The 24009-nt window shown below is 49.8% G+C and overlaps 2 protein-coding genes and 1 long non-coding RNA gene across 5 annotated transcripts; 2 read left to right on the forward strand and 1 right to left on the reverse strand.

Moving 5' to 3' along the window:
* The first annotated feature begins 2256 nt into the window (after nucleotides 1–2256).
* Nucleotides 2257–3917, forward strand: Hoxc12 (homeobox C12). The gene is made up of 2 exons (XM_075963596.1): nucleotides 2257–2860; nucleotides 3608–3917. The coding sequence occupies exons 1-2, from the start codon at nucleotides 2257–2259 to the stop codon at nucleotides 3844–3846; spliced, it is 843 nt and encodes a 280-aa protein (XP_075819711.1). The 3' UTR covers nucleotides 3847–3917.
* Nucleotides 3918–10361: 6444 nt separating this feature from the next.
* LOC142844790 (uncharacterized) lies at nucleotides 10362–15093 on the reverse strand. 3 transcript variants are annotated; one of them, XR_012909772.1, is made up of 5 exons: nucleotides 14856–15093; nucleotides 13561–13649; nucleotides 13306–13471; nucleotides 12659–12726; nucleotides 10362–10951 (listed from the first exon to the last, which is right to left on the reverse strand). It is a non-coding gene; the product is annotated as an uncharacterized LOC142844790 (long non-coding RNA). The 3 variants fall into 3 exon arrangements; XR_012909773.1 differs by lacking the exon at nucleotides 14856–15093 and adding an exon at nucleotides 13790–13988 and having other exon boundaries at nucleotides 13317–13471; XR_012909771.1 differs by lacking the exon at nucleotides 14856–15093 and adding an exon at nucleotides 13790–13988.
* A 3694-nt stretch (nucleotides 15094–18787) lies between these two features.
* On the forward strand, nucleotides 18788–22627 carry Hoxc11 (homeobox C11). Its single transcript, XM_075963597.1, has 2 exons — nucleotides 18788–20158; nucleotides 21454–22627. Exons 1-2 carry the CDS (start codon nucleotides 19477–19479, stop codon nucleotides 21684–21686), a joined length of 915 nt encoding a protein of 304 aa, XP_075819712.1. The 5' UTR covers nucleotides 18788–19476; the 3' UTR covers nucleotides 21687–22627.
* The last annotated feature ends 1382 nt before the right edge of the window (nucleotides 22628–24009 follow it).

Genomic DNA, 24009 nt, shown 5'->3' on the forward strand with positions numbered 1-24009 from the left:
AGCTAAGACCTTCCTTTTGAGGTCCCTTTTCATGGAGATGAGCATTGTTCGAAGGGAAACTAGAATAGGGAGAAGACTCCACCCAACAAAGGCTAGTGGCAAAGCCAGCTCGCATCCCTCACTCCAACAATAGCGGCAGAGAGCCGAGGCCTGGAGAGAGTGGGGCGGAGACCACGCTGCCACAAACGTGGTGTTCTAATTGAAATCCGTAATATTGAGATCACATCCCCTTTATCTTTATGACCAAAATGACCCTCAGATAATTTTTTTAAACTAGATGTTCATGCACAATGAATCTTGAAAACGGAGAAATAAATGAAATTCGGGGATGTCTTGACACTAGAGCTAGGGCTGAGGGATAGACACTCCTCTTCGCGGCCTTACGGCCCCTTAATCAATTACACACGAAAAAGACCACTGCAAGCCGGGTCTCTTTCTGGTGCTGAGTGAAGGTTGACTGCAGAGACTGGCATCCCACCCCCTGGACCTCGGTGCTTCCAGCTTGTGGACCAGGCGCTGGGCGGGCTCCTGGGGACGGGTGGGGCCAAGCAGGCTGCCAGGAAAACCGGCCAAGCGGGGCGAGGGGCGGGCGCCAAGCTGCGGGCTCCTAGCTGCGCGGGGCAGGGCAGCGCCCGCGGGGACACATTTCTGTCGGAGTGTGCAGCTATGGTTTGGGATATGAAATCGCTCCGGGAACAGTGGAATTCGAAGAATCTTTTTTTCTTTCTGCCGCGTTCTGCACAGAAGAGAGGGGTGGGAGAGAGAAAAGAGGGAGATGAGACTCATCTGCAATTTGGTCTGCGTTTTGTAGCTTTGGCTAATTCCCAGATATTTCACATTGCACTTTCATCTACATTCCTTCATATTCTCTCTCTCTCTCTCTCTCTCTCTCTCTCTCTCTCTCTCTGTGTGTGTGTGTGTGTGTGTGTGTGTGTGTGTATCCAGTTCTCTGAAAAACATCGTCCTGATCTTTTTAACATGTATACGTTTTCAAACTATTTATTCAACCTTGAACAACTGAAGCTCAAAATAATCAGAGATGGGAGTTTCTCTGCTAAAACTCTAATAAAATGATTTGAATTTTTTCCCTCTTGATGAGCTGTTCGGTACCCCAGTTGAAATCCCGATGTGGACTTGAGGATGTTCATTATCATCAACCAGCACTAGCTTCTCAGCCTTCCATAGATAGTTTTGAATCCCCAACAGGACGCTTCTCTGCGATTTTCCCTCACTCTTGTCCCACCTCAGAAGGCAACCTGGCCTCTGCGCTGCTCCGGAATGGCCCCAGAAGCCAGCCTGCAGGTTGTAGGGTGATCTCCTTTGCTGTAGGAACATGCAATCTTTCAAGCCATGTAGTTTCTGCTGAGTACGGACAGCCTCCTGTCACAAAGACCAGGAGACTTCTAGAAGCTTCCCGGTCCCTAGAAGTCACACCAAAAAGTAGTTCAAGTCACTCCCCCAGACTTTCCAGAGCAAGCAAATGGGTTCATTCTGAGCTCAACACTTTTCTTCTCTCGTTGCTTTCTTCTTCTTCCGGTGAGTGGAGGCTAAGGTTGCCCCAGGCTGGGCTTAGAGTTACAAAAAAAGATGGCATTATCAATCACCCCTAAACCTTTCTTGTGTGAGAGAACCCCAAACAGCTCTTCATATCCTAGAAAGAAAACGGCAACGGAGAGGAGAGAACGCAACAGCAGGCAGGGCTGAGATAACCGCAGGGAAACCTGTTCTCACCCCCACTTCGCCTCTACTGTAAATAAACCCCGAGCCAAAGGGCTCATCCGTCTCCTTAAACAGCCAGTAAACTTTATATGACACAATATCTAATAGTAATTTATTGGGGAGATATTGTAAATTACAACGGTTTTAGTTAATAAAGGAGCTAATTAAAGAGGGGCGGGTTGTGCTCGGCCAGCTGTTGGTGATAAGATAATACATGGTGGGGGGGTTGCAGGGTGCAGAGGTGTGTATGTGTGGATATTTTTGGTGCAGCTTTAAGGTTTTATGTGATAAAAACAAAAAAACGAGAATCCAACGAATAAATCTGCTTCTGCCATTCTCTCCCCCCCCAGCCCCCAAGATTGGGGAAGGGAGAAGTTGGAGTTAGTGCGTGGAATGTGGGGGGGGTTCGGTTGTCCCCACCCCTCCCCCTGCTAGCGCCCACGTGAGTAAGGCGGCCAATGGGTGGCTGGTGCAGGTTTAACTATGTTTAATGTCAGATAGCAATAAAGTAGAAGCTGCCGGTCGGGCCCCGCGGAAATGGGCGAGCATAATCTCCTGAATCCTGGGTTTGTGGGGCCGCTGGTGAATATCCACACGGGAGACACCTTTTACTTTCCCAACTTCCGCGCGTCAGGGGCTCAACTCCCGGGGCTGCCTTCGCTGTCCTACCCACGCCGCGACAACGTGTGTTCGCTGCCCTGGCCGTCGGCCGAGCCATGCAATGGCTACCCGCAGCCCTATCTCGGCAGCCCGGTGTCTCTCAACCCTCCTTTCGGCCGCACGTGCGAGCTGGCTCGCGTGGAGGATAGCAAGGGGTACTACCGCGAGCCGTGCGCTGAGGGCGGCGGCGGGAGCCTAAAGCGGGAAGAGCGCGGGCGCGAACCCGGAACGGGGCCCGGAGCAGCCCTGCTGCAGCTGGAGCCGTCGGGGCCGCCTGCGCTTGGCTTCAAGTACGACTACCCGGCGGGCAGCGGCGGCGGTGATGCCGGCACGGGACCCCCTCACGACCCACCCTCGTGCCAGTCACTGGAATCTGACTCCAGTTCGTCCCTACTCAACGAGGGCAACAAGGGAGCTAGCGCGGGCGACCCTGGCCCTCTGGTATCGCCGTTGAACCCAGGCGGCGGGCTCTCAGCCAGCGGTAAGGACCCAGCCCACTCGTGCGGCTTCCTCTGACAGGACGTAAGGCCAGTGTGGGCCGGGGAGACCTGAGTTGGGGCTGCCTGGGGTGACAGAGGGTGTGGTGAGCTAGAGATTCTTTTAAAAGAAGGGGGACCCTATAAACATGTAAATATCCCCATTAAAGAGAGATTTCTTTTCCCTCCCAGTGGCTGTAGGTGTCTGGAGTTCCAGAGACCAGGGATCCTGATCCGGACTTCCCCAAGCCGGGAGGGGGCGGGAGGAGGGCGGGTAAAGAGGTGGAGGAGATTACATTTTCCAGGGCGCTTTCCATCCTCTTTCCTATAGCCTCCACTACCCACATTTCTTATTTTAAGAAACACAACCAACATAATTTATTCCTTACTGCTTGTCCAGGTCTTTTCTAACTGATGGGGATCTGGTAGTCCCTGACCAGGCCAGGAAAACTAAATAATAATAACAATAATAATGGAAGAAGAGAAGGGAGAAGAGATTTTGGAAGAAGTAAGGCGCTATTGAAAAGCTGTGGATACTACTGTGGGAAGTATGGTTGAGGCATAGAGTGAAAGCGGGAACTGATGAAGATTGCTGAGGATAGTCTGGGTTTCAGGATGCCTAGGGATGAGAAGGGGAAGGAGTGATCTGGTCCGGGTGTGGGGCCAGGGAGAAAGGGTCTGGGAAAGGGCCCAGGCCACTGAGTTAGTCACTCCTGATCCTCTGGCCAACCCTGCGGTTCATCTCCACCCAGGAGCGCCCTGGTACCCGATCCACAGCCGCTCGCGAAAGAAGCGTAAGCCTTATTCGAAGTTGCAGCTGGCGGAGCTGGAGGGCGAGTTTCTGGTCAACGAGTTCATCACACGACAGCGTCGGAGGGAACTCTCGGACCGCTTGAATCTTAGTGACCAGCAGGTCAAGATTTGGTTCCAAAATCGGAGAATGAAAAAGAAAAGACTTCTTCTGAGAGAGCAAGCTCTCTCCTTCTTCTAGGAGTCAGGACACGCGTGCTAGCCCCAGACTGAGCTTGCTTTGGTGGAGCAAGAGGGAGTGGGCGCATCCTGGAACCCAGTCCCGCTTACAACGCCTGGCCTCTGGCAGGCTCTCCCTGGACGTCTCTTGTCTGTTTTGTTCGTGGTACACACACACCACACACACACACACACACACACACACACACACACACACACACACACACAGCGGGCCATGCAGGTCCTTGAGAGAAGGAAATAAACCTAGCCAGAAGCCCAGGAGAGGCAAGGGAAGGCTGGGATGCTGTGGAAGGGTAGCTAAATATTTGAGGTAGGTCTGAAGCTGCCTGGCCTCCCCTTGAGGTAGTGGGAAAGCAACACACACACACACACACACACACACACACCTTCCTCTACTTCCCTTTCTGGTCTTCAGCCTCTATACTTGGAGGAGCAGACAAGGTTGGGATAGTGGAATCAAGGTGCCCAAACTCATGGTCGATGGAGTTGGGAGTTGAGAGGTGAAAGCTAGAACAGAGAGGTTTAGTGGAGAGAATTGGAGGAAGAGAGCTGTGGTGGGCTTAGAGGAAGCTGGGAACCAAGGAGGAAATATGGTTTGAGAGAATGGTCCTGAGTCTGCCCACTTCTGAGTCCTCCAGGCCTGGGTACTGGGTTGGCTAAAGTGCCTGCATTTGGCAGACTACCCTGCAGGAAAGTAAACTAATCAGCTTTAGGTCCCCTCCAGGTCGCATCTGGAATATTCTCAAGGTCCTCGGGCCGCTGCTAAGCTTTCCCAGTTTGTCCCAGGCAAACGTAGCTCACAGGTGTGCTAGCCACTCTTTCCGTCACTTATGCGGCTGCGGACAGGAAGCAGCAAACCCGGACCCGATAAACAAACTCACACACACACAGATTTAGTAGCCACCTCAGAGACTCCACCTGGCCCTCCGGGAAGCCCAAAGACGTGGCGGAAGGGATTGTGGAGAGCGGCATTGATTGGCAGGGAGTGTTTCCGGCAACTACTGCAGCGGTCCCGCTGATTCTCTCTTCCCGCTGGCGTTCATGGTCACGGCCGACCGGAGGCTGGACCGGCGTAATTTACGAGGCGGGAGGAGAATCTGCTCTTAAAGGGGCTACGAGCAGCAGAGGCCCAGCTCAACTCGATTCCCAGGCTGGTAACAATGAAGGAGGGGGCGCTGCCGTTCCCCACCCAACTCCTTTCTCTCAATCCCCTTACCCGCCCCCCAACATCGCCCTTTGTCTCAGGATCCGCTGCCTCCGCCTCCCGGCCAGTCACAAAGTACTGGGGCCAGAACTGAAGAAGGAGGGGCGCATCTCTAGGTCCAGTTGGAGGGCAAAGAGGAAGGCTTTTTATGTATAGATCCTTTCAGCCTCCAACCCCAGACCCAAAGTTCCGAAACTGGCTGGCTCTGCAAAGAGCAGTCCAGATAAGCCCCCAGGCCTCCTACACCCTGTTTTTGTTTTTACTCTTCTCCGCACGAGCCTACCAGCTTCCCATATGTTGTCTCACTCCTGTGGAAACACAGGGTGGAGAAGCAGGAGATTGACAGAGTTAAATGCAGCTTGGGCAATGTGAAAGCTCCCATTGAGGTCAGCGGCATCTTTCACTCTCCCAGGGCAAGCCAGAGAATATTGGGCTCCCCTAGTAGCATGCCGCTTCAAGTTGTTTACAGGGTGGTTCAGAGACACACGCTAATGTACATACACACAGATGAGTCCACCAAAGCATTGGGTTCAAACCCTCTTCCTACTACACTTGAGGGCAGGCAGCTTCTTGGTCTCTGGCTCAACAGAGAGAAGATACAGTCACATCCTTTGATCCTCCATTGGGCACCTGACACGTCTTGCCATCTACTACATGTTCACCTATGTACAAGTTCCCAGAAAACATGTCCACTGCAGCTGTCCACACAGTCTCCTGTGGGCTGGCCATAGGAATGAAGTACCAGTCTTCCCACCCCACCCCCCACCTCCTGCACCGGTCTGTGTCCCCTCCTCCAGTGACTGGTGGACTCCATCTCTCTGATATGATTCCTAAAGCCTGGAAGGAGACTAGAACACTCCAAAAAGAAGGGGGCAAAGTTATGCAATATCCTCTTTCCTTTGCTTTAAACTTGATTTCTGTGAGCTTCTTTGTCCGTATCTGTCCTGTTGACCTTGTCTGTCTCTAGTAGCCACTGTAGCTCCTGTGGTAGTCAGCATCCTCTCCCTCTGCCCCAGATCTGTGTGGTACCGTGTATGTAGTACTGTGTGTGCTTCCCTACTCAAGCATCTGTCTTTAGCACGTTTTCCCTTTCCATACTCCTTGTACAGAGCTGCTTCATCAAGTTAATATTAATAATTAAAACATGGATGTATGATGATGCAATGTTTTGAGAACCATTTCTAAGACTGGTAGAGTCTCTTCTTACAAGAAAGAACAGGAACCCTGGGCCCTTAGCTATTTATTTTATTTTCTCCATTTCAGGCAAATGACAAAAATATTACATAAATAATAATAAAGGAAGAGCAGTTGCATGGGCGACAAAAATATATGACCAACCAAGATCTGTTGATGAGCTACTATATCTAGTCCCAGGAAATTACTGGTGGATAGAAAATTGGGGGGGGGGGTCATAGACCGAGGAAGAAGAGAAAGCTCCGAAGAGTCACTGGGCTGTAAAAATTAATGTGGGGGGATGGAGGGGCTTCAGAAAGGAGGTCTGCACAGCAGGAGCTGAAAGAAGCAGAGCCAGGACAAGGAGGCAGTGAGAGTGTCCTGGGGGTTGGCATTGGGTGATTGGTTGGACCCTAGATCTGCAACTCTGCACTTGGACCTGGTAACTTCACACTGTGAAATGACAAGGCAAGGGACAAAAGACCCCTAGAGCTGGTAAGATAGTTTCCAGTTCTTGCAGCCAGCAACCCCTCAAGGCCTTTCCAGAGCCAGAGCTGCTCAAAGCTGGGGTGGAATACATTGTGCCCCTGCTGCAGCAGCACCTCAACCCAATTCTTCTAGGAAATGCTTTCCATCTGGCTGGACACTTGAACCAGCCTCTTGCTCTCAGTTACCCTTTCTACATTGTCTGACTCCAGATTTGGGAGTCTCCAAATTCTTCCACCTTCTTTCCAGGCCTAGAATAGCAGGTTCCCCTGTGGAGTCAACTATGCCTCCAGTCCTGAAATCTCTCTCCTTCTCCTTCCTTTCATCCTAAACCAGAGAGAGTAACACATTTAAACCAAATCTCTTTCTCCCTTTACTCCTAATTCCCAACTCCCTTGTAGAGCCTGGACACAGGCAGGAAGGAGACTTTGGGGTGCTCATATAAAAATCGCCTCAGAGTGAAGCTGGGAGAAGGGCTGCTGACTGCTTCTGGATCTGAATAAAGGGGAATGGACCTGAAATCCAGTAAATTCAGGCAAATGGCTATTAATTTCTTATGATATATACATAGGAAGGGTCAATGGAGGAAGAATTTCTGGCCTAAAATGGGAGGTAGGGGTGTTAAAGAGATCATGAGTAGTAGCTGGTCTTTAATTTATTCCCTTGACATATTCCAATATAAAACAGAGAGCACCTTGTTGGACGGTGTCTATTCAATAAACTGAGGAAATTAATGAAGGAAAAACACTACAGCCCTTTTCTCAACCTAAGAAGCAATACATGAAACTGTCTAGGTGGGGATTGTATCGATGAGAAGCTGTTTGTCTAAACTCCAAAGTCTAATTTATTCCAATGTTAAGACAAAGCATCTTGTGCCTGTAACTGGGTCTTAATAGAATAGCTTGAATAACCGAGGTAGGAAGACGATTGCTTTGCTGCGTTTATGTAAATTTCTATCGTCCCAAAAGAGGTCTGCTTTGGGTCTGATTTTTCACCAAGTTTTGCGCGCTGATCAGCATTTGCCGAAGTCACTATCTAGCAGGCAGGAGATGGACCCTGGCTGGAGACGGACCCGTCAGTCCGGGTTCCGTGGATGCTAATACAGCCGGAAAACGCAGCTCACGCAGCTCCTTGGACTGATGACTCAAACTCAGAGTTAAGCAGGGACCGCCGGCACAGATCCTCAAACAAAGCAAACCCCCCCCCCCCGAGACCTTGTCTTCCGGCCAGGCAGAGCCCCCCACCCAACCCTCACGCCCTCCCTTCATGTACAGGAAAGCAGGGAACGGTTGGCAGGGCCCTGGCCGCTGAAGAAAGGCACCTTGAAGCCGAACCTCTTTGTACAGAGTGAGCCTGGGGCCGCGGAAGGTGGTGCAGAGCGTGAGGCGGGTCCCCCGGCTGCCTGCAGCGGCCGCACACACACTCCGCCTCGGTCTAAAGCGGACGCCTTTTTGTGGCATCGGGCGTACAGATTTCCGCTCCAGGGTCTACGTCCGGAGCCCTTTCCCGCTAGACCGGAGCATCTTGAGCGGTTGAGCGTTGCTGGCCTACTCTTTGCCTCTCCCGAAGAAGCCTGAAACAAAGACGCATAGCCGCTGACGGATGACACAGGCTACTAGACCTCTCCCTACTCTACCTCCTTAGTGTTCCGGCTTGGGGGTATTGACCCGGGAGAGGGCTCTGAGACCTCCGTCTAATCTCATCCCTGATTCACTCCTGGGAAGAAAACTGGCGCGCCCAAAGTCCTGGCTGTTGCCGGCAACTCAATACCCAACGGAGCCTGCAGCTCTGGCCGCTTCCCAGGGCTGCCAGGCCCCCAGGAAGGACGGGATGACCCCTGCTGGCCAGAGCTATGGAGACTGTCTCTCTGGGACCTGATACGACCCCTGAGTTTGCAGGGGACCTTGAAGAACAGCCTGTATCTGAGGTACTACCTGGGCTGCTGGAATTATTTCGTTTTCTTAGCCAAGCTCGTCATTAGTGGTTCTCCTAAGGTTTATATTCCAGGCTAAAGCTTGGCAAGGGAGTCAATAAATTGAACCTCAAGGAGACCCAATCTTTAGCCAGTGGGAACTAGCCAGGTTCCAGTATGTAGCTTTCCTACTCAAGTCAAAGCCTTCTTTACTGAGAGGGGACCAGTTTTCACATCCTGTTTCTGTGATCCCCGATGGAGAACTTCCTTCAAGGACTGGTCTATGTAGATGAAACCTTGATTGGAGAACTGTTTGTGGGAACATAAAGTCCACTCGGGAGCATGGAAAGATGGTCCATAAAGTGCACCCTTAGCTCTGTTGTGGCCGCAACTGTTACATGCCAAGAGCCTAAAATGCACAGATAAGATATTTCCTTACAAAACATACACACGGAGGCACTTATATCGGCTGTATGGCAAAGTAGTATACTGGAAAAAGATGAAAGATAGCCCCCATATTTACAAGCAAAATTTTATTTACATATATAAACAAGACACATACATATATCCTACATAGGGGATATACTATTCTCAGTTCATTTAGTTACATTCCATAACATGAAGAAGTATTGCATGAAAGTCCATCCAGATATAGCAGTAAAACCTCAGTAAAAATTGTATCATATTTTTACATAAATACAAACTGTATATCTACCCAATATATGAAGAAAAAGCTGTACAATTTATTGGCACATTCTTTGGACTCATTTTATTTATTTTAAACATTTTTTAAAAAAATATTAGAATCAGAGCTGTGGACCTGGGAATGCAGGAAGCCTCTCTGAGTAGCTGAGGGTAGAGACTAGAGCCAGGTTTAAGTGCATCATCATTGAAGACCAGAAAGAAGTGCTGACATGGGCAACAGCAATCTCCACAGGCTTTCTTCTTTTTTTTTTCTGTCTAGTATTTCTGTCTTTGAGACAGCCAAGTATGTCAACCAGCATTATTTTATAAGTGGTCCCTTTTCTGTCCGAAGTGGAGTTTGTTGAGAACACACCCTGTTTAGGCAGGGTCCCCCACATGGAATTGTTAGAGATCTCTAATTAGGTCACACCGTGTGTGTCCCCAGATGCACATGCCTAATGCAAACCTGTTACGGCCCTCCTCTGTCCAGCCAGGTAGGAAAGGGGTGGGCAGTGCTCTCAAGAGGTGTGTAAAGGGGCCATGGGCTCCTTTAGGTTAAGGTTTGTCCGTTTAAAAAGTATTTTCTAATCTCAAGCCTAGGCAGCACCATGAAGCAAGGCCTGAGCCTAGGCCCATTCTGCTCTCTGGCAGGGCAGAGGCTTCAGGCCTTTTCTGTTGGGCTCTGATTTTGATCCTAACACTTAGCCAGTCAGAAGCCAATCTCTGGATCTACACAAGCAGCAGAAAAAAAAAAAACAACCTATCCAATAACACAAACTTTTGAAGAATCATTTTCCAACACTGAATGGTGTTATGGCTTGTGAAAAAAAAAATTCTTATTTGAGTCTTTCAAACCCTGGACTGAAATACATACACCTATAGAAGGATTCTTTAAGAGACAGCACACTCACACTCAGCAGAGATATTATGAGTCCACAGGTTCTGTGTAGAAGCAGCCATATTTTACAGTCCAAAGGAATCAATTAATTAGTGCCTCCCAGCGTCGTTGTCGTTCCCCCACCCCGCCCACCCCCACCCCTCACCTCCCACCCTGCCAGCAGCTGCTGGCTGTGCTTGTGCGGTGGAGATAGGTGAGTCTGGCCAGCTCGCTGGTCCTGTTAACAAGCCTCCTCATAAAGATGAGAATGATAAGGAGAGCAAAAAAGCTCAGGAGGCCTTGAGTTCCTAGTCCTGAAGCGACTGCCTTGGCTCCCACTCGGGTTTGTTCGGAGTTCTTCCCTCTGGATCCGTTGCATTGTGAGCGAGGGCCAGGATAACGCTTCCTGTCCTCTGGCCTGAATTTTGACTTTTCTTCATTGAGCTCCAATTAAAAATTTAAAAGACACCACACACACACACACACACACACACACACACACACACAGAGAGAGAGAGAGAGAGAGAGAGAGAGAGAGAGAGAGAGAGAGAGAGAGAGAGAGAGAGAGAATATGCATGAACCTTTCTCCAACCCATCTATTTTTCCTCTGTCGGTGCTGGGGACCTCCATGGGCTCCTTTTCTCACTTTTCTGGGTGGTACCCTTTGGTTTATGCCTGGTGCTCTCTTCCCTTCTTCAGCTCAGCTCTTGTTCTCTCTGCCCTTTGCAGTTGCATTCTACTGGGTTGGTGTGGACTCTGGCTCCAAAGCGCTTGTAAAAAACATAAATACACAAGTATGCCCCGGTTATCTCGCTTGAGAACGGAGAATGAGCACCTCCACGAAACCAGACCCGTGAAAGAAAACAAAACAAAACAAAACACCTTGGGCATAATTGCCCGTTTGGGTTGTAGCACTTAATTCTATTTATTCTCACTGGTGTACATACTTAACAGAGAGATATTGATATTAAAGGACAAGGGGGAATTAATTTTACTTTTATAGTTATCTACTAAGAGCAAAAGATGATCTGAGTCTCCTTTAAAGGGACCAGAAAAGGGGGGAGCGAAAGGGAGGAGGAAGGGAGAAATATGACTGAAAGGGAACAAAGATCTTTGCCTGAAGAAACAATGTAACACTAGACAGAACTATAAAGTCTGGGAATGTAAGAACCGGGGACTCTCTCAGTTCCCCCTCCTTGTGTGGAATCCAGTCCTCTCTACTTTCCCCTGAAACCACTGCCCTAACTACACAGTGGTGTTCAAGGAAGAATTCATGCAATTATCCGGATAATTGTTAGGAGAGAGAAGAGAATTTCCTTTTTATTGTCTGACCCTCTCTGGAGTCTGTGTAAAAGAGAGAGAGGAGGGGGCAGGTGGTGTGGGGGATGTAGAAAAGAGGAAGGAGAAGGCAGAATCTCTAATATACCCTAAGTCCTGCAAAATAGTTACTCCTAAATCAAGGAGGTCCCAGGCAAGGGCTTACAGATGGAAGCACGGTGGAGAAATGATAAGATCTGGTTGAAGTTCCCGGATCCAGTTTCATTTTCATTTTGGATGTTAACTTGGATTCACTTTGTCTGCATAGATCTGCCTCCTAATACTGTAATTATCACAAGTAAGTGGATAATAGATAATTATAGGGTGTTGATAATATTATTTTATAACCATACAAGATATGATTAGAGTTAATGTTGGAACCTTTGTTGGAAGCTGGAGGCAAGGTAGAGAGGCCGGAGGAATCTTTCTCTTTCTTATTTTTACATGTAAAGGAATCTCCAGAAATCCCTAAGACTCTAAATTTCTCTCTGGACTTTTAAAGGGAAATCTCTAGGATTTTAGAGGATATAAAGTCCAAAAACAAGATGAGGAAACAATAATTTGATACTCAGCCCCTCTTACATAGTCTAGGGGACAAAGGGTATTGCTCTCACCTCAGTGGAAAGCAAGGCCACTGGGGTTTGGAGACTTGGTGGGTGAGGTGCCTTACACAAGACAGGAAAGCAGCTTACCAAAATCAAGTTCATTGTCAACCCCAAATGAGAACTAAGCCCAGATTTATCCCCAATTTGTCTTTCCTGGAGTCCACTCCTCAACAACACCTGAGCAGAGGTAAATGCCCAGCTGGAGCTAGGAAGGCCAGTGAAAGGCAGGAATCAGGAAAAGAGAGTAAGTTTTTCGTTGTTTCAAAAGTTGAGCAATCTAGAGAAAGGACGGGGACGAATGAGATGACCACAGAAACAGAAGCAGAAAGGGAGGCCTTAGTGTTGAGAGCAGTTATGAGCAAGGTATAAACAAAAAGGAGCAGCAAAAAGAACCAGGAAATAAAACATGAAAGGGTAGAAAGTGTGAAGAAAAATGCTAGAAGAGAGAGAGGCACAAAAATGATAAGAGGCAAGGGTCAGTATCTGTTCTGACTCCGCAGCAGTCTGGGTGGGCGGGAGTACCAAGACAAAGTGAAGGTCAAGTTAGCATCGTACCTTATAAGGAAGGCTTCGGTCCTCTGTTTCAGCTTCTCTCTCTAGGACTTAGCACTGGCATTTCTGGTCTTGTAAACACAAGATGTAAAAAAAATAAAGCTCCCCTCATCCTTTATTGGGGGTAAATTTTACAGACTCGGGAAGCTATAGACAGGCAAGTCAACTATGAATACTCCAAGAAACTTTTCTCTTGTTTTCTGCCTCTGGCTCCACTCTCTGCCAGTTGGGTCTGCCCCAACCTCTGCCTGTCTTCTGTACCTTCCACCATTATTTCTAATCCTGGGCATGACTTCTTTCCTCCCCATCACCCCTACAGACTTGTAAAAACCCTTCCATTCTACAGCAGCCAAGTGGAGAAGGACTCTAAGAATTCTAGAGAAAATTAAGCATCATAAAGAAAACTTCATTTACAGCTTAAATGTCTGTCTGGATATTATGGTTTTCTTCTGAAAACAAAGTAAAATATTTGGTAAGGAAGAATGAGGCCACGGGGATGGGAAGGGCTGGTATAGTGGTAGGCTTGCATTTACTAATTTCTCAGGTCATGAGGAAGAAAGAAAAGGAGAGGAGTGAAGTGAGAAAGACACATTTAAATTACCAAAGAAGGGTACAGCTGGGGAGTCTGGAAGCAAAGACCTGGTACTCACCCCATACCCACCTTCCGGGTGGAGAAGCTAGCTTATTTGGTCCTTCCTGGTTTCAGAGAGCTAGGAATCAGGAACGGGAGGAAGGCCAGGCTCGGGAGAGTGAGGCAGAGCCTGAGACCAGCTTTGAGATACTGTGATCGGCTGGCCACAGCGGTGATGGGTACAGCTGGAAGGAAGGAGAAAGGGCATAGTAAGGATGAGGAGTGGGGTGAAGTTAGAGGGGTATTGGTGTAGGGGTATCTATGAAGAATTTACCTCTTTCCCCTGAATCTCCTCTTGTTTCTGTCTCCTCTGTGCTCATGCAGTCATCTTAAGGCCTAATTATTTCTTTTGAAATTGGATTTCTATAGGAAGGGGAGGGAAGGCGCTTGGATGTTTGAAGAGCGTTGGTGGCTAACCCAACACTGTACCCCTCCTCCCTTGTTTGTTGTCACCTCTACTTTACCAACGGGGAAACAGACCTGGAAAGCTCCACTCCACCTACCTGGTCAGGAATGTCTCCAGATACCTGAAGTGGGGCTGAGGTCTGGGTGGCAGCATCCAGGAACTGCAGACAGGGTCAGCTGATAGAACAACCAGGCCCGCTATCTTGATGCCTTCCTACCCAGTGTCGTATATGAAAAACAAAAGGGCTCGATATCCTTGTTTCTGGTGGAGGTAGGGATCCCGGTTTTTACACAAGATGTCTGTTTCTGGGATCTGAAGAGGTAAGTGTTTTACCCATAGGCAAGCTGCCACTGTGTCTCAAAGTGCCCGGATTCTTTGGATAGGAGCTGAGGTTAGCCAAGTTGGGGACCTCTGCAGTCAGGAATCCTTACAGAGGGGGTGGCAGACCTTCTTTGGCAGGGTCTAGAATTCTACTCAAAGTATTCCAAATGTTTGAAATGGACTGAGAAGGTCCTTTCTTCAGCTTGTGAAGGGGAGCCTCAGGAAGTCAAGAATTAGTTGAGATGCTCCCCCCTTGGTGTGAAAAAGACAGCCATACCCAGACCTCAGCCCACAGCATTTTCCATGCCTGTAACAGAAAACTGGCATGTTCTTCGGAGATTTGGGAGACTGGAAAAGAGTGAGGCAGAGCCAAACACCCTGAGAAGGTTGTGACTGTGGTGGGAAGGAGAACCTGAGGGGGCTGAGAAGGGATCACCTCAAACCATTTCCCCAGAGAAGCCAAACATACACAATAGACTCTGATACTGAAAAACACCAGACTATCTGCTTGGAAGGGGACATAAACCAGCAAGCGGATGCAGGTTAATAAAACCCGAAAAAGCCCAGACAGGAACACTTAAAATGCCCAGAACAAAGCACACCATGACCAATTCTCACCCAACACACAAGTACACGCACCATAATATTCCCAGGCCAAGAGAAAAAGAGACCTTTCTCCCGTCAACACTTAGATATACCTGCACAGCTCCAAGAACAAATTTGTTCATGCTTCTAAACTGACCCAAACAAACCCACAGTGATCGCCCGCCGGCTGCACTGCACACACCACGGAGACAGTCGGTATCCCCAGAGCTTCACTAATGCAAGATCCAGATCCATACCCGGAGATAAAAGTCTAGACAATAGACTGCTGTTTATGACTACGAGGCTCTCCAAGTTTGGGGCCAGGCGATAAATCTCTGGCGAATCTTCCTGTAACTCAACTTCTGGCTGTAGTGAAGAGAGAACCACGGAGAACGAGCGAGCATGGAGGAGAGCAGCAAGAGGGGGGAGACTTATGGCATGAACAGAAGGCGGCTTCCTGGTGCAGTTCTAGGCCATAACCCTGCCCATGTGAGGCGGTTCCACTGTGTGAGCTTCGGATGGAGTTTCTTAGCACAGGCGAGCCAGGGCTCCTCTCTGTCTGCCCTGGCATTAGGACTCAGAATTCGGGCCAATGTGCTGGCAGAAGGCATGGCCTGGAGGCTGGGACAGACCCACAAACCATTGTTGCTGGGGGCAAGGGGTCTTTTTCTTGGGTGATTGGGATCTTCTGTGTCAACTTATTTTTTATCCCCCCCCTTTTCCCTCGCTCTCTCCCTCTCCCTTCCTCCCTCCTTTTCCATTTTGGACCCAGGCGTCTGATTACAAGTAAGGAGCCACTGAAGTTGATCTCATAAAAATGCCGCGAGCTCACTTTGATCAGCGAGGACTGGGTCCGAGCCTAAGTAGGCTCTAAAGCCAGGGAATGGCCCCTCCAGCCAACCCAACTACCGCGGCTTGTGCGGCAACAGCAGCGAGGCAGGAGATCCCGATGGCCTAAGAGGGCAATCTCTCACAGAGAATACCATCTCCAGACGGCTTTTAAGAGAGGTTCTTCATTTTAGAGCGGGGAGGATGGAGTGGGGGTGGGAGCGGTGAAGCTGGCTCACAAAATGGGGCTTTTTATGGGAGAAATGGGGTCAGATTGTTAGCCTCATGGGGACAACTTCTCCGGGGGCGGAAGCTGGATGGGGCGGCGGGAGCCTCTGACTTTGCTCCCCTACCTTGTCCATGGACCCGGGGCTCCTCCAGCAAAGGATTACCCGCTTTGGGGGCCTAACCTGAAACCTTGGGCTTGTAGTGCTGACCTGGGCTGAGGGGAAAGCAGTCCTAGGAGGTCTGGATCTCTGAGAACTGGTGAGGTGTGGGTGTTCCGGGTTCAAAATAAACCTCGCTTGAAAAATCCCAAAGCATGCGAAAGGTTTATACTCTTCCTCATTGCTGCTAAGTGAACGAAAAATGAGGCAGGAGATGCAGACTGTTCTAAGAGCCCTTTTCGCCAGTCCAGCCTGAGAAGCAGTGAGGGTGCCCGTTTGTAGGACTTCCTTCTTTTTATTGACTCCAGGAGAGACTGAATTTAAGGCCTCCTTTTTCCTCCCAGGGTTTTCTTCCTGGCTCATGGTCTGTGGGGTGGTCTCTTTTTCTTATCAAGATTTGTACTCTCACGGGGAAGGGCGAGGAGGAAAGGCTCCCTTGAGTTGTTTGCGGGAGGCTACTCTAGGAACCTCCCAGGACAGAATTCTGTGGACAGTGCCCCCTTCTGAATTTGACCCTGTTGTTCCCTATGTGGGAGGGAAGGCTTCTGGAGTCTATCCCAGGTCTACCCAGACCACCGAGGCAGCAGCAGCCCAGACCGCACAGGCCTGTTAGTGGCCAAGCTAGCAGCGACTTAGCCCACCAAAAATCCCCAAGGAGGTAGGGTGGTCATCACACAGAGGAGTTAGGTGAAAGCTGGGGTTCTAAGTGGATGAAGGGATGGCTGGCACCAACCAGATGAGGAATTAAGGCAAAAATAAACAACAGTTGCCTTTAGTATTAGTGCCTGCAAGTGATGAATTTAGGGACCATAGACATGAGGTTCCTTCAACCAAATGTAAAGGATGCTGCTATCAGACACCCCAGATTGAGGGCACAAACCCAGTGGGAGCTCCCAGGGGGTCTGGACCCAAAGCCAGCCAGGTAGGCCACTACCCCCACTCCAAGCATTCTTGCTAATCAACAGCTAACTGACCACAGGAATGGGGGCCTTCTCTCCATGACCCAGCAGTAATGATCAGTTGCAGAAGGATTTTAAAGTTGTTTTAAACAATTTGAAATACCAACACCAGAAAAACGAGAAAAAGCTTCATACTTTGCTTTTATGGAGCAGAATATTCCTTTCCACAGTCTGTGGGAGCACGCTCAAGTCTCCTTGCCATTGTCTCCTTGACACCCTTCTTGCCTTCTTTCTTTTGGTTTCAAGAAAATAAGACTGCTCTTTGCAGCCGCCTGTCTCACTTTTATGGTGGCCCAGGAATAAACTTTGGTGGTCAAATTCAAGTGCTCAGGCCCACAGCTGTCTTCTCACAGGAAGCAGGAACAACCCCCCACCTCTCTCCCAGGCTGTGCAAAATGGGACTTAGGGGCTTGGGCCCCATACTGCCCAGGAGATTAAGAGGAAGAAGGAAGCAGAACCTAGTAGAAACATGGAGAAAGCTGGAGCCAAGACTGCCCTCATCCCTGCAAAAGATGGGGTACCTCTCACCTCCCTTTTTCTGACTTCGATCACTGTTTGGGGAGCATTTTGCCTCCAGTAAACTCAAGTTTATGAGGTCAGCCGCAAACCCCATAAAAGCCACAGTCCGTAGTTCCCTGCCATTATAATTAAAAATGTTGCCTCCAGCTCCTCCTATAAAAAAAGGGAAAACGCAACAGATTCTTCTGTTTCTGGTCCCCTCTCTACAGAGATACTCCAATCTAGTTATGTTCCTTCAGTTAAGATTGGCCAAGACTAAAATGTACATGAAACAATGCCTAGCACTAAGTATATAGACACTAGAGGTCTCTTCCGCAGTATTTCAGGACACCCTACCCTCCCAACACACAGACATACACATACACACACAGACACACACACAGACACACACACACACCGGAATGGAGACCCATTGTGGCAGGGGCAAATTCCATCAAGTGTTGTTCTAAAGGCGGAGTAAATTTGGACAGGTAGAAGAGTCAAGGAGTAATGGGTTTGGGGGGCTGGATTTGGAAATATATTTGTACCTTCCCTGTCGGGTTAAGGATTTCAGTGCCTCACCCTTCAACAATGAAGATCAAATCAAACACACTTTAAAAAGGAAAACCATTTTGAAGCTGGTCTTAAGGATGCTAAGATGATTTGAACTCCCTCTGGTTTTTCCTTAAGAGTACAGGTCTGAGTTGTTGGGGACATCACTCTTCTTCTTTAACACACTCTGTCCTGATAGCTCCTGCTGAGGACCAAGGTTGCTGTTACTTTCTGCTCCTGCCAATTGTTCTGGCCCCTTGGATTCAGTCCAGAAGCTTTCAATAAAGTTATTTTCAGCTGCCCAGATGTGTGCTGTAATGGCCAAAGGGATGGGAGGCTAGGGAGGGCAGAATCACTGAGTACTCCCCCTGGATACAGCAGTCCAAGAAGGCTTACAGATTTGGGAGAAGGCAAGGTTAGACTGAGAAGGAGGCAGAAAAAAGAAGCGGTGAGAGATGGACTTCTGGCCCCACCTTGCCCACCTTGAGATCACAGTTTATTTCACTGTCCTGTGATTGATCCTGGAGATAAACATCTGGGGTCTCCACCCACCTAAGCTCCAAAGTCATTACAGAAAACAGGACCCCCTAATTTGGTTCCCTTAGCCGTGGACCCCACTGCCTGGCTTCTTTTCAGTCCTTTAGCTGAATCTGAGCTCCCAACTCGAAGGGCCTCAGATAGGGAAGACAGATGACTCTCATTCTAATCTTTTTTCTTTGAGGTTTGGGATTTTAAAACAGTGGTTGTAGCTTTCTGCACATTGATTGACAATAAAGGCAGGCATGAAATATTCACCCAGGGCCACTCTCTCATACTAAATATTTAACACAACATTAGAGAAGGTTTTTCCCAGACTTCGCCAGGCACCGACTGGGCGGCTGGCATGCTGCTCACCACTGGTTTATGACTAATAGGAGTCCCTAGCCAGCGGCAGCACAGCCAGCTAGGCAAAGTTGGGACATCGGCTCTTCGCTAGGCTGCCTCACCTTTGGCAAACTTCAGATACTCTTCTTGCAATCCTGTCCTATAAGGGAGCTCACCCGGCTTTGGCCAGGAAAATAATCTAAAAAACTTCTTCAAACTCTGTAAACAGGCGTTGATTCTTCAGGTAGAGGGGTAAGAGTTCCTGAGACTTGAAGAGGATTCAATATTCCTAGGGGAATCAGGTAGGAAAAAGTCCTTCCTCTTACTCCAGCGGATCCAGACCCCCTAAACGGAAAGCTCTCCTCCTTTCCATCAGGGGGGGGGGGGAGCAGAAGCTAGGAAAAAAATACAATTACCCCCTCCCAGCCACCTCCCCCGCCCATCCCACTGCCCACCCCAACCCAATTCTCTCTCTCCTCCTTTGCTCACTCTGTGGAATGGAGAGGAGGGGAGTGACGAGAGAAAAACGAATACAAATCTGCAATTGATTTTCATAATGTTTCTGCGGTGTTTGCAAACCAATCGCCTGAACGTCCCCGATCTTACCTAAGAGAGAACCCCTCCTACGTCTGCGAAGTGCTCCGAACTGATATATGACAATATCTACTTTGGATCACGTGCTCGGGGAGAGAGACTAAGACGGATAACGCGTCATCTCGCCTTCCCAAAATTTCCCCCCTCGCTAGACCGGGTCCAAAACCTCCATCCGGAGCAGGCAGGAGAAGAGAACGATGTTTAACTCGGTCAACCTGGGCAACTTCTGCTCGCCTTCGCGCAAGGAGAGGGGTGCTGACTTCGGCGAGCGAGGGAGCTGCGCCTCCAACCTCTATCTGCCCAGTTGCACTTACTACGTGCCTGAGTTTTCCACCGTCTCCTCCTTCCTGCCCCAGGCTCCCTCTCGTCAGATCTCCTATCCTTACTCAGCCCAGGTGCCCCCCGTCCGGGAGGTCTCCTACGGCCTGGAGCCGTCCGGCAAGTGGCACCATCGGAACAGCTACTCGTCTTGCTATGCGGCGGCCGACGAGCTTATGCACCGAGAGTGCCTGCCTCCTTCCACAGTCACTGAGATCCTCATGAAAAATGAAGGCTCCTACGGCGGCCACCACCACCCCAGCGCCCCGCACGCGGCCCCCGCCAGCTTCTACTCCTCAGTCAACAAGAATAGCGTCTTGCCCCAAGCCTTCGACCGCTTCTTCGACAACGCCTACTGCGGTGGCGGAGAGGCGCCTGCCGAGCCCCCCTGCTCAGGCAAGGGCGAGGCCAAGGGGGAGCCTGAGGCGCCCCCGGCCTCGGGACTAGCGTCCCGGGCAGAGGCTGGTGCTGAGGCCGAGGCCGAGGAGGAGAACACGAATCCCAGCTCGTCTGGTTCTGCCCACTCAGCCACCAAGGAACCGGCCAAGGGAGCCGCCCCCAGTAGGTAGCAGCGGCCGGGAACCCGAGGGCAGCGAGTTAGGGAGCGGAGAGGGAGGGCTGGTGCAGAGGGTGGCGGGGGGGGGGGGGGTGGGGGGAGGCCAACGGAGCGCGGACAGTCGCGTGTTTTGGGTCAGTCCGATTTTATGTGGAGTTTTATAAGCATTCAAAGGATTTTATTATAACCTACAAAGCCCTCTCTCCCAACGACTCGACTTTTTACGATAGAGAAGGGGTGGGGAAGGAGGGAAAGGGGCTCTTTGGAAAAGCCGGGTGAGCCCCCCTCCGTTATCTCCCTCGGTCTGTGAAATTTTTAAAAGTGCCACCATTTCGGGCGATATTAACTTTGATCATGAACTTAGAGGAGAGTTTAAGAAAGGATGGGGAGACGGGCTGCGCGGGGGGGGGGGGTAAGAGGGAGGGGAGGGGTGAAGGGGGAGAAAGGGGAGGGCGAGGGACAGACCGGGAGAGACCCAGAGAGGGGGAGAGGTAGGGACAGAAGCGAGGTGAGAGAGCTGGAACCCACAGAGGCGCTTCAAGGTCCGCTTCGCTTCCGCTTCTTTTTAAAACGACTTTTAAAACAAAACATGTTCAAATTACATGCTCTTATGGGTCTTTGAGTAGAAATCCGGGCAAGCCGGGATTTGGCGGCGATGGGGGAGTGTGGAAAAGATCAAAGCTTCCTGCGCAGAGGGTGTGGATGGCTCTCCAGGGTCTACGGTCTCTGGGTAGGCCCTGCCAGGCTGTTTGCGTAGCCTGGCAGGCAAACGGCGGGGCGTCCCGGGGCGCCAGGGCCTGACAGGAGGCTTGGGGTGTCTAGCTACTTCTGCACGCTAATTTCCTCCCTGATTCCCCACTACTACCGCCTAAACTCACTCCTTCGCGCCGGTTTTCTGTGGTTCCCTCCGGTTTCTGGAGGAAGGGGTGGCGGGTCGGTGGACTTGGAGAAGCTTTGGGAGGGCCACTCGGAAGGTGCAAGAGCAGCGAGGAGTAGCAGGCAGGGCACCCCAGGGAACGCACGTGGCCCAGACAGGCTTTTCTCCATCCGCAGACCCTGTCAGCTAGGGCTCTGATCTGAGGGGCAGGGAACACCAGGCTCTCGGTGAACCAAGCTAGACTTGGCAGTGGGATCCACTACGGAAGAAGAGCCGCCTGCCTAGAGGGAGGGCTGCCGCTGCCGGCGGTGCTGAGATCGGCAATGAGGCCGAGCGCTCAGTGGCTGGGGTCCGCTGGGGTCGCCCGGGGTCTCACATGTCTCTCTCCCCTCTCCTCGCACTTGCCCCCTCCCCTCCCTCCAGACGCCCCCCGCACCCGCAAGAAGCGCTGCCCTTATTCGAAATTCCAGATCCGGGAACTGGAGCGAGAGTTTTTCTTCAACGTGTACATCAACAAAGAGAAGAGACTGCAGCTGTCCCGGATGCTGAACCTGACTGATCGACAAGTGAAAATTTGGTTTCAGAACCGAAGGATGAAAGAAAAAAAACTGAGCAGAGACCGGCTGCAGTATTTTTCCGGAAATCCGCTGCTGTAACTGCAGGCGGGGGAGGGAAAGAGGGAAATTTATTTTATTTTATTTTATTTTATAACTCGTCTTTTTCCGCGGGTGGAAAACTGGACTGTGGCCAGGGCTGGCCCCCCACTGCCGTTACTGACACTTCCTTCCAGAATCTCCTTCGCCTCGGGTCTAATTCACTGTAGGGACAGAGACCCGGCCTGGAAAAAGGAGTGAGAGGAGTGTCTGACCCGTAACTAGTGGACCCTGTTGGCGCCAAGGCCCCAAGACTGTTTATTTAAAAGAAATACACCTTGCAACAAAGTCTTGCTGCTGGGATTGGGTGAGGGGGAGGGGCCAGCACAGTGGGCGCCAGAGCGAAGAATCCTTGAACTCCAAACCTTCCCTAGCCCCAGTGAAAAGAACCGCTGAGCCACCTTGTCTGCAAGACCTCCCGGGCTCCCCACCCCTGCCCCATCTTGCCCCACGCTTGGACTGCTAACTGTGATCCTGCCTTGCTGTGAAATTCCTGTACATTTGACCTGGTGTTAGGTGTGCGAAGTCCAAGTCCTACCTCCGTTTGAGCCTGGCCCCGCCTCAGCCTAGTCGTTCTCGCCCTAAATGTGTAGAGCCCTCTTTTGAAAACTCCTAACTGGAGCATTGAGGTGTCCTAACCTTTTCCAAAGCAGTGCCCCCCCAATTTATTGCTAGTCTATGCAGTTGTTACCTCCTTAAAAAGAAACAGGATTGGGGAGGAGGAAGCATAGGAATTGGATTGGGCCCCTCCCTCTAGTGGAGGCTGAATTGCTGTAAATATTTCATAAACCTCTTTACCTGTAGAGGAAGGGGGAGGCTGAACCGGAGTAAGATTCTAATCACCCATCTCTGTCCATGTGCGTGAGTGCGTGTGTACATGTGCAATCCCACTCTACTTCTGTCTCAGAGGGATTGCTGTGAAGTTTTTTGGTGGCAAATAAAGATATTCCATTCTGTTCAATATTATTATTTTATTTGACCTTTTTATTAACCCCTCTCCTCTTAAAACCCCCTGCATTCTCAAAACAGCAGAGGAGGAGGAGGTGATAGTGGCAGTGTAAGAGAGGAGGAGGAGGAGGAAAAGGAGGCTGTGGCAATTGGGAGAGCCTGCTAGTGAGAACCAGGCCAGTGCTGGGACGCTGGTGCTCAGCTCCACTGGCTGGGGCAAGCGGTGGCCAAAGACTGCTCCGGCTCTGGAGCAAAGGACATTCTATGGTTAGTCCTAAGCTCCTTTTCCTCACATGCAACTCCAACTGTGTCCAAATGCCCAGCAACGCTTCTTTTAAGTACATGTTTGTTGTGGAGTTAATTGTAGCCATCATCAAATTTAAATTTATAGGAATTTTCTTGGCTTCACCGTGGCCCTCCTGCCAGATGTCTCCGTCTGTTGTAGTCAAATATGTAGAGCTGAGGGTAGGGCTCTCTCTCTCTCTCTCTCTCTCTCTCTCTCTCTCTCTCTCTCTCCCCAGACAGAACCGGATGCCTAGGCCTGGGCCACCCTGACTTTTATACATTGGATGTTCCAGTATAAAAAAAGCCCCAGAGATGTGTTTTGTGGGGATTAGCAAAAAGAAGGGCACTGGGAAAGAAGGTGACCTATAGGGACAGTCTTCACGGTAATCTCTATTTCTGTAGAAAGTTAATTAATCCCTTCAGTTCTTTCAGTAAAGACATTCACTTATCTCTTCAAAATTTTTTATTTAAGGTAAGAGGTTCAGGACCAATTCTTTCATTTTTCTTCTGTCTCTCTGTTCCATTAGAATTCCAAGAAAATATTTTCATTCATGTTACATTGTTGGATGAAAGGCGAAAGCATCCTGGGTCTCAAGTTTAGATACTGTTTTGATGACAGGGATTCCTGCAGCTGAGGGATCTGCTGAATCTCTAATTTTTAAGTGTGGCTCTTTGAGATTTGCCATCTTTGCTGTATTGTGGCTCACACTCTTTGATGTGCTCACCCAGGAAAACGTTATCATTCAAAGCAGTGTCTTTATGTGTGCATGTGTGAGTAGTATGGTTTGTGCACTTCCGTCTGCATGGAACAAGTGTGACCTGACGTACACATGTCTGTCCTCCCTGGTGTGTGGACAGGAACACAACCGAGGGTCCTCTGTGTGTTCTTGAGAGGTGATGTTTATCCACTATAGCCAGCTATACCAGTGACTGTTAGCATGCGGACATATTTTCTATACAACAATGGACAACCATAGAACAAACCTATTTTAAAAAGAAATTATTAGCATCCAAGGACTCCTGATCTTAGAGAAAAATATTTAAAACTTGCAATTATCATTTTTTCACAAATACATAGCCCAGAAAAGAACCT

Source organism: Microtus pennsylvanicus, chromosome 2, assembly GCF_037038515.1.
Source record: "Microtus pennsylvanicus isolate mMicPen1 chromosome 2, mMicPen1.hap1, whole genome shotgun sequence".
Taxonomy (NCBI): domain Eukaryota; kingdom Metazoa; phylum Chordata; class Mammalia; order Rodentia; family Cricetidae; genus Microtus; species Microtus pennsylvanicus.